Source organism: Lepisosteus oculatus, chromosome 9 (genome assembly GCF_040954835.1).
Source record: "Lepisosteus oculatus isolate fLepOcu1 chromosome 9, fLepOcu1.hap2, whole genome shotgun sequence".
Classification (NCBI taxonomy): Eukaryota; Metazoa; Chordata; class Actinopteri; order Semionotiformes; family Lepisosteidae; genus Lepisosteus; species Lepisosteus oculatus.
This window is the reverse complement of record NC_090704.1, coordinates 19,631,256-19,648,294: the sequence shown is the minus strand read 5'-3', so window position 1 is coordinate 19,648,294 and position 17,039 is coordinate 19,631,256. Positions and strand designations below refer to the sequence as shown.

The window sequence follows — 17,039 nt, the reverse complement described above, 5'->3', positions numbered from 1 at the left end:
TTATTAACCTGTTACTACCAGTGACATATTTAGCCAATGTCCGCCTGGAATTTCCCCACCTTAAACATTTGTTATATCTCTGCAGCAGAACATAGCAGGAGCCTGGTTCAGGTCTTAAATTGAAGCTAACCGCCTTGGCCTTGAGTGTGAATAGTCAAATTTCTTATATTTCTTAATGTGTCCACTCTGCAGACAAACATATGAAAAAACAAAAACAAAAAAACAGCTGGCAAACATTTTTTTTGGGTCTTCAGAGGTCAGATTTTTCAACTATATGCATGTCAAGGGCCTGGGAATGATTTGAAAACCTTGTTCTAGGTGGCTACTAGCTTGGATAAAAATTTGGGACAAATTGATCAATTAGAAAAAATTCTACATCATGTTTTGTGAAGACTGGACCTGGAATGAAATTTCATGCCTATAATAAAAAATCATAAAAATATTGAAAATAATAAGAATAAAAACCATTGCAATTGCTATAAAAACCTTAAGACACTGCTAGAGAGCCTTTATCTGCTGTTACGCAATGAAAAAAAAACCTCAGAGTTGCCTTCTGGTGTGAAAAAAAGGAGCACTGATAAGAAACTGATAAAAAACTGATTGATTACCCCTTCTGAGTCAATGATTGACAGCTAAAAATGCAACCTGAAGCTTCTAGAGGGTCTCACCCCCTAAGGGCTCTGAATGGCTGAAAATAAATGAATGACAGCGGTTTTGACCAATCAAATCACCTTATTTCGTTCTTCAGACATTTACTACGTAATCAATAACGTTTACTAGTCTCTAGCTCTTGAGAAAAACTAGTCTGGGTTGTTTTGGATATATATCATGCTCCAGAATAAGGTAAAAACATGGGATATATATATATTTGCTGGTTTTTACTTTTGCGGTTTTGTTGGTAAAAATGTATGATATTGACATGCTGTGCTTGCCGGGTTGCCGTGTGTTTTTATTGGGATTCTGCTAGTTCATTACTTTATTGGTTTATTGCATAATAGTGTCATGTCTGTGGAAACAAACTTTATGGTTTTGTTGTGGTGATATTTGAGAATACGTGCATGTGAGAAAATTTGTGGAGCGGTTTCAAACAAACGTTGTTTATCTCGCGTTTATCTTAAAAATAAAAAGTGTCATCTGGGGAGACAGGAATGGTCCTCGGTGACCGCGATCCGGACTAAGAGTTGTTTTACTGTTTACAGACATTAAAGTTAGTAAAAAATGTATTGACATCTGTCTGTCCAGCAGCTGACAGAATGTACCACAAGCAAGCTGCTTCCCATCCAACATGTCCCTGACACTCTTCACACAGAACATGTCCAGTTTTATTCACATTCCAGACAGCTGCCCTGTACAGACTTTGCAGAACAGCCCTCACTCATATCAAGAAAGAGTGCCTGGCTCATCTTTGATGCTGAGCCAAAGCCACTCCGAAAATAGCAAATCTTTTTGAGTGCTTTCTTTCCAGACTCACGTGCCCTCACTGAGCGATGGCATTATCTGCACTATCTGGCCTTGCTAGATGTGTCAGGTCCAGGTCAAACTTCCCTGCTTGGAGCAGGTAAATTCTGTTGTAGTACTTCTTTACTGCAGTTCCTTCCTGCAATGTGCTGTACTGAAATGGAGATTAATCATAGAGTCATGATATAACAAGCTACAGCAATACTGAGCAGTGCGGAAAGAGGCTCCATAATGAGTCATTTTGAATGTCGAGCTACCCAACCAACAGCAAAGGAGGACTAGCAGTGAGCAGTGCTGAAAGCTGTAGCTCATCACACAGCCCATGGTGAAACACTGACACACTCATGAGCCTTTCTTCTCTTACTCTCCCCAGCTGTTTGCGTAATGGCTGTCAGGAATCCTCAATGAATAGGTATACAGATCCTGTGCAGATGCCGGAGTAGGAAGATGTCAAGGCAGGTGAACAATCCAATATGTAAGGCGAGTTTGTGGTCCAAAGGAAAAAGGTGATTCAGAATCCATGAAGTACAATTGAAGTAAACCATCTGAAACAAGAGGCGAGGTCACGGTCAAAAGGCGTAATGTAGGTCGAAATCCGGGAAGTACACTGGTGGCAAACAATCTGAGATGAGAGGCGAGGTCCAAAGTCGAAAGGCAAAAGGGAAGTCCAGAATCCAAAATAATACGAGGTACAGAAAACGCCACGTAGAGCTCTCAACGAGTAGACTCAAGCAGAGGGAAGCGGGTTAGGATGGTTTAAATAGTGCTGCTTGCCGCACGGTAGAGCGTGTGCTGATGGATTAACACATGCGGCGGCGCTTGTTATTATTAACCAGCTGCTGGTACTGGTTAGCTCTCCGCTGGTTGGTGCTTGTGACAATGGCAGTGATGCTTTCATAATGGATCTCTGTAATTCTGCTTTGGTGGTGGGCAGCAGGTATATAGTTATCTATTTCTCTATTTTGTCTATGTCTAATATTTTGTCTAATATTTATCTATTTGTCAAATGGACCTAAAGCCTAACTGAGGAAACTGTGACACTGCAAAAAACATCAGTGTAATGGCTGCTGGACAAAACACTACAATGTCCACTGATGCCAGACAGCAGTCTTTTTCTCAAATTTGCAGTTTCACTTTTCACTGCTCACACGCCTGTGCTGCTCCTTGTAGCACAGCCAGACAACACACAACCAGCTTTCTCACTTCTCCAAACCTTTCATGATTGGGCATGTACATCACCGAAAGTTGCTTCCATGTACAGTATAAATGTGTAACCCAGCTGCATGTGCTTGAGACAACCTCACTATACACTATTCACTTGTAGAGACTAATTTGGGGCACCACTCATTTCTCCTTTATTCCCATCATTATTGTTGAGATGTCTTAAGAACTGACTGAATTTTGGATACGACAGCCTTGCTGGATGATAATTTTGGGGGGGGGGAGAGATGACATATTACACTTGGTCTCCCTTGCCAAGAACACCATTAAATGTCATCAGATGGGTCATCAAATCCCCTGAAAGGCTTCCAGACCAATGGAACAGTGGCACGAAACCATTTTTCCTCCTCTGCATATAATCTAGTTAAACACTCTAGACATATTCAAAGGAAAATGGAGAAAGTTGCTTGAAGATTGAATTAACATCAATTCAGGAAAATTACAATTTTGTAGAATTTACATACCTGTACTATATTAACATGCCTTGGCGCATAACACTCCAGGTTCTGTCTATGTACTCCTCCAGGTGTTTAGAGCAGATCTTTCCAGATGACATTTTTTGCCCTAGGTAATATAGTGTTAAAATCCTTTGAAACACACAGCTTTTACACAGAGGGAGTAGTGTCACTTGATGCTTTGAATAGATTGAGATGGAGGAGATTTGAAATTGAGTCTGTACTGTACTTTACTGTAATAGTCAGAACAATGGGGATAAGTAATAAAGAATTCCGCTGCAAAAATGGAGATATGATTTTGCTGCAAATTTTGTATCAGAAAAATTCCAGCCCCCGTGCTATAAAAGCCAGACGTTCCTGCCAATCTGGGCTCAGCTTTGGAAGATGGACCCCCGGAAGCCCGCCTATCCGCAAGTCCAGGAGCGACTCGACGGCACAGGCTTCATCATGGCGTCCTGACCTTCTGAGTCCGGGATTAGGGAGCATCTGGTCCCGTGACCCCCCTTTTATTTCCCCTACCCTCCGCCGGATCCCGCTCCGGCTTTTGCTACACCTATGGATTTGTCTCAGACTCCCTTGGACTGTTTGCCTCGGCCACACCTCCCCCGAACACCAGTGCATCATGAACACGCTCCCTGTTTTCCTGCCAGCCCTAGAGGCCTTTCTGAAAAAATATTAAGCCCAAGTGTTCTAATAACTTCATATCACTCTATCAAACTGAGCAAAGTGATAAGATTTACAGTTAAATAATGTAAACACAGAGCAATTGTCTTAATGCATTGTCTTGGCATCAGTTTCTAAAACGTCTATCAAGTTAATTGTGAAATAAATATACACTGCTAAATGCTGCTAGGAGATGATTGTTCCATGAATTCAAACATGAATAATAGTGGGAAGGGGATACATGCTCTTCAATTTAATAATTCTTAATAGCCATGGATTGGTTTCCTTGTCATGCAAATTACAAGACAGAGAGAATGAAACAGAACTTCAAACGTTTAATTTCATCCCATTCCACTCTTGCTTGTCTTGAATTTTTTACATACTTTATTTGACACTTACATGTACAGGAGTATGTCATTGCTCTTGGAGGAAGGATTATCAGACATTGTCAAGTGCCTCTTACTTCAGTATACTGTAAATATCCCTTACCTCAAATGTTGGAGGCTGATAAGTGACATCAAAGACCTCAAATGCCAGTAAAAGTCCAGGCCAGTAGTCTTCACTACAGAACAGCACTATGCCCATACAAGCAGAGAAGAGGCAGACTTACAGAAGACATGTTACTGTTCTTAATTTATATGATTCAGTGTTTCTCTTGTGATGTTTTAATTCTGCTGTCCTGGATCATAGACCAACATAAATCAGAAGAACCATGTAACTGTGATTCCTGGGAAGGGTTCTAAACAAGACGAGGCACTTTGGGGCGTCAAGCTTATTAAGCTACTAATATAGTAGCTAACTGATCCAAGGATTTCACCTAGAAACTTCCTGAAAGAATCCAGAGTATCAACTTTGACAACATGGCTGGGTGTTTTTTTCAAAACACCAACAACTATGTTAAAACCTACCTCTTGTTTTTGGTTTTAAATGCACCTCTCTGTTATTTCACTTGTATCTCTTCCTACAACCAATATTTGTATCCCTTCCTCTTTCCAATGTGTCTGATGGACAGTGTTGACGTTAGCCCTGTGAGCATCTCTTTGGGAGTCTTCCTTCTGTTTTATATGACAGGGAACTCAAAGCATTTGTTTTGCATTATTAGCTCTTCTTTTCCAGCATTTTAGACAAAGGCAGAAATTATCAAAGTCCTATGTGCTATAATAAAAGGCTGGGTTTTCCCATTTTAGAGGAAGGTGTTACATTTTTATTTTAGAAATTAGAAATCCCTGCTATTTTATAAATAGGTAAGAGCTGAAGCTCTGCCTCTTCGTTGTGTTTGCTAATTAATGGTTCAGTGGAACTGGTTGAGGTCACAGAGAAAGCAGATCCAAGCACATTCACTCCCACTCACAAAGAAAGGGAAAACAGCCTCCCTCCCTCCTTTGTGAGGCTGCCAGTCTGGACTGAATGTGTTTTAGTGCTTTTATAGAATAATGGTGTAGCTTGCAACATTTAGCTCTGCAAAAATCAAAAATTTCTGACAAGCACTATTCCACAAGTTGAATGTTTAAAATACTGGCCCCACATCACTGTGATTTTGTGACAATAACAAATTTAATTTATTTTTAAAAGTAAGTTAAAGCATACTTAATTATTACAACTAAAAATATGACATACAGTATCGAGCACGCCACAGTGAAAGATCAGCGCAAGCGGAGCTTGAGCTATCTGCCTATGTAGTGAGGATGATGCTTGTCTTATTAATACAAAGTAACTGGATTTTCATTTTAATAAGGATGAGAAATAAGTGAGAAGAATGATATCCCGTTTGCATCTGTTTAGGAAACTCCAGCTTGGATTGCTGTCGCGTCGTCTTCAGTGGTATTCACAAACAAGAACTGCGAAAAAGCCTAATTGAAGGCTGCAAAGCGGGATACCACTTCTTTCGGACGGGTTTGCAGCTTTCTGTGCCAGGCTGTGTGTGATAGCTTGGCTAATTGTTTCAGCCGTCTGTGTTCGTCTGTGCCCATTGTCTCAGCCTGCAAAAGCCTGGAACTGTGTATATTCCGGCAGCGTACGGAAGGGGGAGCGATGGACAGACGAAATTTCTTTAGGGGAATTCATGCGTGACACGTCTGGTATTTTGAGGGAGTGTTAATGATTCTTTTTTTATTTTCAATGGAATCCCCTTTAATCCCTATAAATAAGCCCAGCAACAGTTCTACAAACCCACACCAGAAGAACAGGGAGTGGAAAGAGCGGCATTGATATCCACATCGTAACACGTTTGATTGCACCTCGTTTTGGAATCTTAGCACATTAAAACTTCTCGTAATGGCATTAATTAAATTTATTTCGATCCTTTTGATCGCGCAGAGAGGTAAGTAGAATTATTCGTCGATATGCGAACGTACATTGGGCACATTTACGTGCAGTAATGGAGAAACAGAATAAAAGACTGAAAAATGCTTATTTTCTACACTATTATAAGCTAATAATTCTGCTACGCCTGACAAAAGCGGGTGTATATTTAGCAAGTATGCATATGCTATGCACTTAAATGTGATTTAGCCCTAGTGTGCTTTATACTATATTTTAATAAAATAATTTAATGGGAATACTACGCAGGATTTAATGTTAATATTGTATTCATACGTTTGCTTGTTTTCTGAACAGGATTTTCGTTTAATATTAAACTGCAACCTTCTAATCCATTGGCAATTGTGGGCTCCGACCTGGTTCTGAACTGCAGTGCGAACTGTCTCGGAGCCCAGTTCACCTGGGGTTCGCTGGAAGACAAACCTCTGTACGCGAAGATTCAGAATAGCGACTCTCAGTCCCTGGCGATACTGTCTCCGGTGAAGACAGAGCATGAAAACACAATCGTGTGCAAAGTAAAGTGCGGGAGTAAGAGCAAACAACAGTCGACAAAAGTCAATGTATATTGTAAGTGCTTAATGCTTCTTTCGTTGTACGCTGTTCCCAATTCAAGTATTGATACGTGATAATTTAGCTTTAAACCGTTAACTTGTCTTTTTGTGTAAATGTAAGCAGATTTCCTTTAAAATCGGCTTCAATCCCTTTGCACAGGTCAAAACACGTAAGAGTACATTTAACGGTAGCCTTTATACTGCTTGACATCTATGACCGAGTGTCATTTTTTTCTGTTATTTCAGATCAGACGCTATATTTATGTGAAATATTTAAATTATTTTTCGTGTTTCAGTAGGTTGTCACTGATATATTCCCATGTCTCTCTGATCAGGCACTAATCGATTTTCATCCTCCCATTACCCACAAGTGACAAATTGCGATAAATAGGTAGCCTAGGATAGAAGAGTCTACTATACAAATTGATTTTATATTTATACTGAATTATATTTTTCCAGCTTTTCCTAGCAGCCCAAGTATTTCAGGGAATGGACATTTACTGGAAAACCAATCAACTACGCTCACCTGTCAGGTCCCTGATGTCTACCCAGCCGAGAAAATGGAAATTCAGTGGCTATTTGGGGAAAACGTTATTAGTACAGATTATGGAATCCATAGTCCAGCTACCCATACTGTCACCTTGATTCACACCTTCAAGCCAACAGCTGGAGACGATGGGAAACAGGTGACATGCAGAGCCCGTCTGGAAGTAGAGGGACTACCAGAAGATCAGGCTACCAAGGAAACAGTCGCCACGTTACAGTTGCAGAGTAAGTCACATTCTAAAGACCGACCTGTAGTTCTCCATGCTGCAACACCATTTATGGCTATACAACAGCAAAACAGACAACTCTAAAGAAAGGAGGCTGCTGTCCACTTGAAACCAGCTCTTCAAAGGCAGTTTCTATTAGGCCTTTCATATTAGACATTAAGAATTAAGAATCAAGGGCTACAGCATTCAATTTATTTTTATAAAGCGCCTTTCACAACAAGGTTGCCCCAAGGCGCTTAATAAAACAAGTGACCATACTATATATGTTGTGAATACAGAACAGAAAAGACCAGAAGAAAACAGATGAGAAGAACCAAAAACTCCTGAGTAAGGAGAAAACAAAACTCTATGGGTTCAAGGTCAACTGGCTGCCCAACCCCTGTGGGCATGCTAACATTATACAATTTTTAAAAAAAGGAAAAATGAATAAAGGAATAAAAGAAATGAAGAGTGTATCAGAAGACAGAGGGGATCTGTATCGTGCATAGTGCATTTGTAAAGGTCTAACACTACCAAATACACTTTCCAGTATTCTCCATCACTATGTCGCACACAATAAAGCATCAAATTAAGACTGCATTTTTTGCTGTTATTTTCACAGGAGCGCCAAAGATTATTCGGGTTTTAAGCACTCCTGATTCCACTGTGAGAGAAGGGCAGAATCTGACGCTTCTGTGTGAAGCCCAGAGTGATCTCCCGGCCAACCTGAGGTGGAGGAAGCTGGGGCCGGGCGGCCAGGGACCACTATCGGACAGCGGGACTCTCTCTATTGAGCAGGCGCAGGGTATCCACAGTGGAGAGTACGAATGCCAGGCGAGCAATGCTGTGGGAACAGACACCAGAACAATTACCATCACAGTCCAGGGTGAGAAGAACAGTCTAGTGTCTTTACAAAGCCTGAAAACTGTTGTGTTTTCATCCTAAATATGTTAAACAGTTAAGCCTAATGTATTTTTAAGATCTGACCAAGCTCAGAAAAGAGACATATGAAAGTGTGATTAGGGAAATGAAGATACATTAGCTGGACGTTTTCACTGGTGCAGCTAGTAGCACTTTTTAATGTTTCTTTCGCTGCTGTTAGAAACCATTTATGTTGGAAATGACTTCAATGCCCACAAAAGTATTAGATACTTAAAGCCATGATTTCTCTTTAGATATGTCTTCACTGGGGGAGAGTTCCTGCTGTAGTTTTAAGTTCCAGAGCAACAGATTCAGTAGTTTTCCCCTCTCTAAATTATCACTGTTGGTATTTAATTACTTAAAATGCTTTAACGAAGCATGAATCAGTCAGTGTCAGATCTCTGGTTTCTATTTAATTATAGCATTCAGTTTTAACAAAGTTAAAATTAAGCTTAACATTTTCACCAATGTGGTTATTATGCAGTCATAAATGTAGTTTCAATCCCATAAATTAAAGTAGTTAGCTCTTCATAATGTATCTGTAATCTAATTCTGTTTTCAGTGAAGGGAAAAAACACATGGATTGCAATTCAGTTGTTATTAGTTTTTGGATGAGCACTGGGATTGACGTACAGTACATTCACAGCACACAAAGTTTTACTGTTTCATACTTATTAACTGGTGATGTTAATCAAGTGGGGATCTTTCCTTTTTGGGGGCTGTCTCTGTGTTGTCATTTCTTAATGCTGTATCTTTCACAAAGCGGGCTGGGCTTTGTGTCAGATTTGTTTATGTGGTTGGGGAAGAAACACACAGCCTGGCAACACTGAGGGGTTCAGTGAAAGAGCTTTTGCCAACACACATGGCCAGAAGCCTTGGTTTGAGTGTTTCTCTGAATGAACGGTTTTGAAGTGGTTCCTGAGAGCTGGCAGTTGTTTGTCTTTGAGCCACACTGCCACTTTCACACACCCTCCTCGTGACTACAACCTTATCCTTTTCAGAGTCCAGAGTTCCCATGCCCTGTGCTTTTTGTTAAGCTTAAACACCCACCTTGGTTCATCATATTTTTGACCTGTGTGGTTTCTGAAGTGTCAGGGTTTGGCTTTGGTTTATTAGCGCATTGCTTTGGTGATTAAAAGTGCTGATGAAAAGCCCAATGCTTGGTTTGCAGTGCCCCCTAAGAACACATCCATCACGGTGGACCCATCTGGGGAGCTGAAGGAAGGGGACAGAGTGACCATCACCTGCTCTACACACAGCACCTCAGCAGCGTGGCTCTTTCTGCGCAAAGTGACCCAGAATGAGCAGCAGCTCTTGGAGTCCAGCGATGGCTCTTTTACCCTGAGCTCAGCACGACTGGAAGACACTGGCCTGTATGAGTGTGAAGCTGTGAACGAGTTTGGAAGCGAGAAAGCCAGCGTTAATGTGTCTGTTGAAGGTGAGTACCACAGCATTTTTTTTTTATTGTAGCTACTACTACTTCTATTACAGCTGTTTTCAGTACTATTAATGGTATGCAATACTTCTTTATACCTGAGAGGTAATGAATGGACAGCAAAGAGATCATATTTTCCTCTCATTGACTTAATAGACAGTATGTACCTTCTCCAAAATAAGCTGCAGATTGGGTTTTCAGGTTAAATGCGTCGGCCTCAGCCTGTTTGTTGGACTATTCAAATCTGCTGGCTCTCAGTCTGAGACTGGGTATCTGAAACACACAGCACCATCTGAGGAAGGAGGAGCTTAAAATATTAAGTGAAGGGTCTCTATCGGATAGCTTCAGTATTGAGTGTCAACATCAGACAGTCTTCCGATAAGTGGACTAGTGTCATTCATTCACTTTTTTTACGGGTCACATCGACCTGTTTTGATGCAAAATGTAAAGTAGGAGCCTCGGGTCATTCTACTAAGAGTTAAAGGGGGAGGTGACAGAGGCAACAGGGACCAGTAAAAAAGGGGGAATTTCCCTCTGTAACGAACAGAACATCCCCCCCAGGGAGCTGGTGACATTTTTGCTCAGAAATTCCGTCCCCTGGCTCACGTTAAAAAGGCAGAGCAGTGGCTTAAGGGCATAGTGGCTTACTAAGGCTGAACAACACAGAATAAACACTTCTTGTGGGTTTCATACAAAACTAAGGCATCTTGAGTACTGCAATGGCATCGAAGTTTTTCTTCGCTCTGAGCTTGTGGTTTATGGTTTGGGCTGGAGGTAAGAGAGAGGCGGGGGCTCACAATGGGTCCTGCATTCCTTTGAGAATTTTGATATGATAGATGTGTTTAATGACTATTATTAGCTCAGCTGCCAGCGACTATAATACTACAATCACACAGCTGAGCGCAGCCTTGGGTTAGTGAAAGGAAATTAATCTTTTTAGCCTTAAGTGACTTAAAGATGAACTATCTCTGCTACACTAAACTCCTCATTTTTAGATGTATGCCAGTAACCGATATCCACAATGTCAAAGAAGAATAGCAACCACGCCTATGGCCACAAGGAGAAAATATGATTGTTAACCTTTAAAACTGAACAATGTTAGTTCTTTCTGTTTTCAGGTGGCATTTTGTAGCTTTTAACCATGCATTACATTCAAGGCGCAAAGTTATTTTGTGCTATTAACTTGTGTATGTTCTTTCCTGAAATGCTGCACTGTAATTAGAGACTTGAGAGATTTGAAGGGGTACTGACTACATCTGGTCAAACCGTGACATCTTCATCTGTCCTCTCACCAGCACATCCCCTGGAGGTGCAGCTGAGCCCCCCAGAGGGAGACCTCATAGTGGAGAGGGGATCCTCCCTGGTCCTGACCTGCCAGGCGCAGGGCTGCCCTTCTCCAGACTTCACATGGAAACACGTGATAGACAAGCCTCTGGACGGACAGATTGAGATTAAGGACCACCAGTCCAATCTCTTCCTTGACACCAAGGCAATAGAGGATGAAGTGACCTACAGCTGCAAGGTGCAATGCGGGTCAGCCTGGAAGACCAGGTCCATTCACATAAAGATCTACTGTAAGTGTTTTTTAATATCCATTTTTTTAACCTGATAGGAGACTCAAGAGGAAATATTCATTTGAAATGACCACCAACAGAGCAGAGAAATCACTGAAGTGAAGGATCTGGCCAACAGTTGTACAAACCCTTGACCTCCTAGTCTGTAGTTCAGGGCCCTCCCCACTACACCAAACTGGTGCCCAAAGGAACACTCTGTCACAAATGATGTGCTTAAACATCATGAGTTTTTCCTCTTGTTAGTGATCAGGTGGTTAGCCATACAGCTGAGTGTAAGCTTATTTTCTCCAAAGGGACATTTGTTTTTCTCCAGGCAGACTTTTTAGGATATTGCTCTGTGTATCATACACAGGAGGATTTTGATATATAATAAACTCTCTATCTGAAATGAATTAATTGGATTTAATCTAAAATTAAAGTGATGATTATTGTTATTGCTCTTGCCATTAATGCAGAACACATTAGCATTTCACAAATGGCTAAAGCTCCCCCACAGCACTGCATACCAAACTTTGGTTTACGCTTAAAGGTTCTGGATCTGGAAATAAATGCAACACTTACAAATAATGAAAGAAATATGCGTTGCTGGTTCTGTAATGTCCAGTACCACATTTTAATCAAGAAAATGTCAAGACATTCTGTGATTTGGCCGGACAGCTTCATACTATATGGAGACAGGATATCTTTGCCACAGCAGGCTCTGGAGTAGTCTGATGACAGCTTGTCTATGAATGCTCTTGCTGACTTCATCTCTGAGGGTTTATGGTGTTTATCTCTTTGCAGCTCTTCCTAGCAACCCCGTCATTGAAGGCAACAGGCCCTTTCAGGAAGGAGAAGAAGTCACTCTTACCTGCACTGTGCATGATGCTTTCCCAGCAAACATTCTGCAGCTTCAATGGCTGGAAGGCAAGGAGGTGCTTTCTTCAGAGGACCGGTACTATGGCACTGACACTGAGATCTTTACCTCCAAGTACACATTTGTTGTTCGTCCAGAACACAATGGAAAGCAAATATTCTGCAAGGCATACTTGAACTTGGAAGGCATCCCCAACCACCAGAAGACAAAGTCTGCTCTGATATCTCTAGTTGTGCAGGGTGAGTGACCAGTATTCACTGAAATTGGACTGATGTCCAGAAACACAGCATTCTGCCAATCCAAGAGACCCATCCCTGAGGGCTTTGCCATAACTTAGGTTTAGATTTACTCCAGGAAATATCAATGCAGCACCACAAGCCGAGCATCAGAATTGCTCAGGCCCCTGCCTGGCTACTAAGTCAATCTGAAATTCAGCAACTGGCAGGAGGTAGCTTTAAACTTTTGATGTTTGAAATATTACTTTATTAAACTTTGCTTTATGAATCAGCTGAGTAATTTTTGTTAACTAGCTGATATTATTTGTCTTGTCTGAATTTCTTTGTAGATTATTATTATTATTAATGATGATAGTGGTAGTTACAGTAGCTGTAACCCCACAGCTGTGGCCAGGCTGCACAGCAATAATTGTTGTGGGTTCTTTTTTACAGTGCCCCCTAAGAACACATCCATCATGGTGGACCCATCTGGAGAGCTGAAGGAAGGGGACAGAGTGACCATCACCTGCTCTACACACAGCACCTCAGCAGCGCGGCTCTTTCTGCGCAAAGAGACCCAGAATGAGCAGCAGCTCCTGGAGTCCAGCGATGGCTCTTTTACCCTGAGCTCAGCACGACTGGAAGACACTGGCCTGTATGAGTGTGAAGCTGTGAACGAGTTTGGGAGCGAGAAAGCCAGCGTTAAGATTTCTGTTAATGGTGAGTTTAGTACTTTGTAATTGGAATGGGAGTGTACCACTGCTGAAAATGTTGTCTAGCTTTCACTTCTCTTTTTGCTGAGATCATTCAAGACGTGTTTTGCAATGGAAAAATGTGTCATCACAGTTCTGCTTTTAATCTACCAACCGAAACACTGTAACAAAATAATCATTATGTCATGAAAACCCATATTCCCAATATGCAGTTTCATACATCACACAAGGTGGTGTTTATTAAATGATCAATGATAAATTAAATTATGAAATAATAATGATAAATCCTGAACATAATACTGTTACTAAAATTATACATTTGACATACATGCCTATATACAAAAATTAAATAGATATACAGTAGGGTCTCGACATTCATAAGCCAAATTCATATATAACCAAGTCTACCCCTATACTGTTGCATAATATACTACATTATGTATGGTTAAAAGGCATAATTAACCCTCTCTTTTATGATAATTAAAGTACTAATACATTAGCTTTAAGAACAGTTATCACAAACTTATACTAATCAGCTGAAATAAACAACATTAATCCCTACTCTGCGTCCAGCAGATATCTGCACTTTCTCTCTCTACCCCCATTATTAGCACACCTTACAGCCGAAGCAAAACTGGTTGCATCTGTTTGAATACAAAAACAAGACCATGTTGAGATGCAGGTGCTGGGTAGTGCGTACTTGAAAAGGGGAAAGGCCTACTCACTAGGTACTGTAGGTTCGTCTCACAATCTTAGTCTGTTGTGCAGCTAATTAGAAGGTTACACTTAACTTCTTCAGCTCAGTTTCATCCCACTCTGCTCTTCTTCCACCCAAGACAGTATTGGCAGACTGAAATGCGAATAAGCAAACTTAAATTTCTGAATATTAAGTTTGAGACCCTACTGTATTTATGGATCACATATGCCTATCCTAATTCAGATATTGTATCATGGCACTTGTCTGGAATAAACATTCAGAATTAAGTATCTGCATGTATTCATTTAGGGCCATATTTTTCACTTTATGTTAGCAAGAAGCAATCCATTAACAGAAAATATATCTTTCCATGCTCTTTTGGAAAAGACCTGCCTGTACATGCAGCAAATAAAAACAAGCACTACAAAACATAATGTTCTGCCATTATATGGGCAGCATGTCACAAAGTAATCCGTTGGTGTTTCCTTAAGCAGTGGAGGTGAAAGCTGGACTTTGCTGTGCTGCTGAGGGTTGGTTTTGTTGTTCCTCCTTGGAAAGATCAGCACACTCACTGGGCCTGTTTCTTGCAGCTCCACCAAGGAACACCACGGTCTCTGTATACCCATCCACACAGGTCTTAGAGGGACAAAACATCACGATTTTGTGCAAGACCATCAGCAACCCGCCCCCCGCCATCGTCCTGAGGAAAGTTGAGAATGGTACTGTACTGTACTCTCCGAGCGGGACGTTTGAACTCTACAACCTCACCACGAATGATACAGGCCTCTACGAGGTCAATGTCTCCAATGACCTGGGCTACGAGACCGAGATCTTCATCATCCGTGTGGGTGAGTGACTTCACAGCACAACTAGCCATCAGATGACAGGTCGCTGCATGCATCTACATCAAGGAGGTGATGAAGAGCTGAGGAGCTCCTGCCAGCTCCCAACACACCAAAACAGGAAAATGCCAAGTATTTTACGGCAAAAGTTAGGACCTTTTTTGTTTGTTTTTTACCTTGTGGTTTATATTCTATTTGGCTTATTCTATGATAATCTGAACTAATTATGCTTAAAGACAACATGTTTTATCCAGTTTCCTTTATTGTCATGCCATTGTTCTTCCGACCTCTTATGTATTAATATGGATTTGTTTTTTCTTTCCAGAGAAATACAGCGCTCCACAGACTCCTCCACTCTACAATGCGCTAATCGCTGCAGGCGGCTCTATTATCATGTTAACTACCATAGGTCTTGCACTCCACCATTTAAGGCAAGCCAGAATGAGAGGATCATACAAACTGGCCAACGCAAATCCGCCCACCGTCTAGTATCCTTTGAAGGGGCAAAAATGAAGATGGATAAACCACAAAAAAACTGAAGAAAAACTTGGAAGGTACCCTTTTCCCTGGGCTGGAATGTTAAAAGTTCAAGGACAACAGTAACGATACGAAGGACCTACAAAGCACTGTGCACTTTGCTCTCCACAGTGCTAGACTGAGTCACAGCTGCAGCTGTAAACTGTGTAGGCAAAGCTGGACTAAAAAGCGAGCTGTCTCTCTCTTCCACTCTTTTTGTCTGAGTGACTGAACTGAGGGGCCGGCTGGATACATTTTGATAGATCACTACAGAGAAGTGCCTGTTTGTAAGGCAGACATCTATCACTCTAAATACAATTTAAAGATTTGCATAACAGTGCTAGCAGTTTTGAAAGCTTGTGGCTAGTTTCAGGCAAGACCACTTTATTCTTGGTTAAAGTTACAACAAATGTGATTTTTAGAACTTGCTATCGCACATTGCAGCTTCTATAGATAAAAACAGAATAGAAGCAAAAATGAACTATGATGTCTGTAGGTATAAGAAACAATTGGAATTGTGGAATTGAAAGAATGTATTTGAAAATACCTGCACAATGTAGTGATAATTATATTGAGATTAGCAATTAAATATTTTGGTATCTCTTTGCCAGTCTAATACATGTCTAGGGCATATGAAACAATATTAACATTATTTTCTGACTTTATTCCCTGTTGTGAGATTTGATATCCTGGATGATAAAGAATAAGTGAAATATACATTCCATGTAATGGAATGAGGCATATTTGGTACGGTAACAGACTTTTTTCCAAATATCATAGCTATTGTTACTTTTTTGTGGAGCAAGTTAAGAAGATGGTTTTAAGAAGCACTTGTTAAGCTAAGCTTTTGATAGGGCTGTTATGAAGTTCAGTTTTTCTGTTGGCAGATTGTGCAATTCAAGAACCCGTTGTGCACAGGGACTCTAAATAAGAACTGTAGCTCAGTCGTTTAAACACTTTCTTTGGGTCAGAGCACCTGTGATTGCTGAGCAGTCCAAATCATTTTTTTTTCCAGCACTTTGCCAGGATTGTCTTAGTGGATCATACACTAAAAGCCTATTTATTATTGTAAATCTGGAGGGTGTCTATTTGTTTTGCTAATGCTAAAGGTTTTCAAATTCAATAAAACAATTTGATCCACACAGTCATTGATTTTGAAACCTGTTATAATAATAATAATAATAATAATTAATCACACTTACTGTATATAGTGTTTTTCTGGACACACCACTCAAAGTGCTTCACAGCACCCATCTGGATGATGCGAATGTTATTTTACAGTCGCTTTCCACCAAGCTGGTGCCAGACAGTTCTAGCAAACTGAAGCTCTACAGACTGAGCTGAAGGAGTAAACAACAAGTGCATTTAAAATCCTGATTGTTTTTTGTTTGTTTGAGATGCATGTCATAGCAAGTTTTTCACTGTAGAAGCCAGATCCCCTGTGATTTTATACAAGTGTTTCAACTGTCAAGAGTTCTCCTAATTGTGTGTACATTTCTGATATGTTGCGTTGTGCCTGTGTCTATGTTTTTTTCTAAATAAATATTTATTTTTAAACTGTAAAATAATTCCTTCTCATTGTGGGTAAGATCAGAATCCCCTTGTTGTCTTAGCAGCCACAAGGGGAAGTCTCGATGGACACGGAAAGCTTGGGGGAAGTCCTGTGAGGTCATGGGTGTTTCATGTAAATCACACGTCTTAAAATGACTCTCACACACACAACAGTGCTTTCGCTATCATTCTTGAGGAATCACACTGTGATCTGCCCCTCCCCCAATTATACACACACTTCCTCAAAACACCAGACTGGCCTAAGCAGCCTTAAAAACTCGGGTGCTGCGCAGAGTGGGA

The 17,039-nt window shown here is 40.8% G+C and overlaps 1 protein-coding gene across 1 annotated transcript; it reads left to right on the top strand.

Moving 5' to 3' along the window:
• Positions 1-5,806: 5,806 nt before the first annotated feature.
• On the top strand, positions 5,807-16,756 carry vcam1b (vascular cell adhesion molecule 1b). The gene is made up of 10 exons (XM_015339304.2): positions 5,807-6,117; positions 6,414-6,683; positions 7,127-7,438; positions 8,042-8,305; positions 9,512-9,778; positions 11,071-11,349; positions 12,133-12,444; positions 12,874-13,140; positions 14,421-14,678; positions 14,998-16,756. The coding sequence occupies exons 1-10, from the start codon at positions 6,072-6,074 to the stop codon at positions 15,159-15,161; spliced, it is 2,439 nt and encodes an 812-aa protein (XP_015194790.2). The 5' UTR covers positions 5,807-6,071; the 3' UTR covers positions 15,162-16,756.
• Positions 16,757-17,039: the final 283 nt, after the last annotated feature.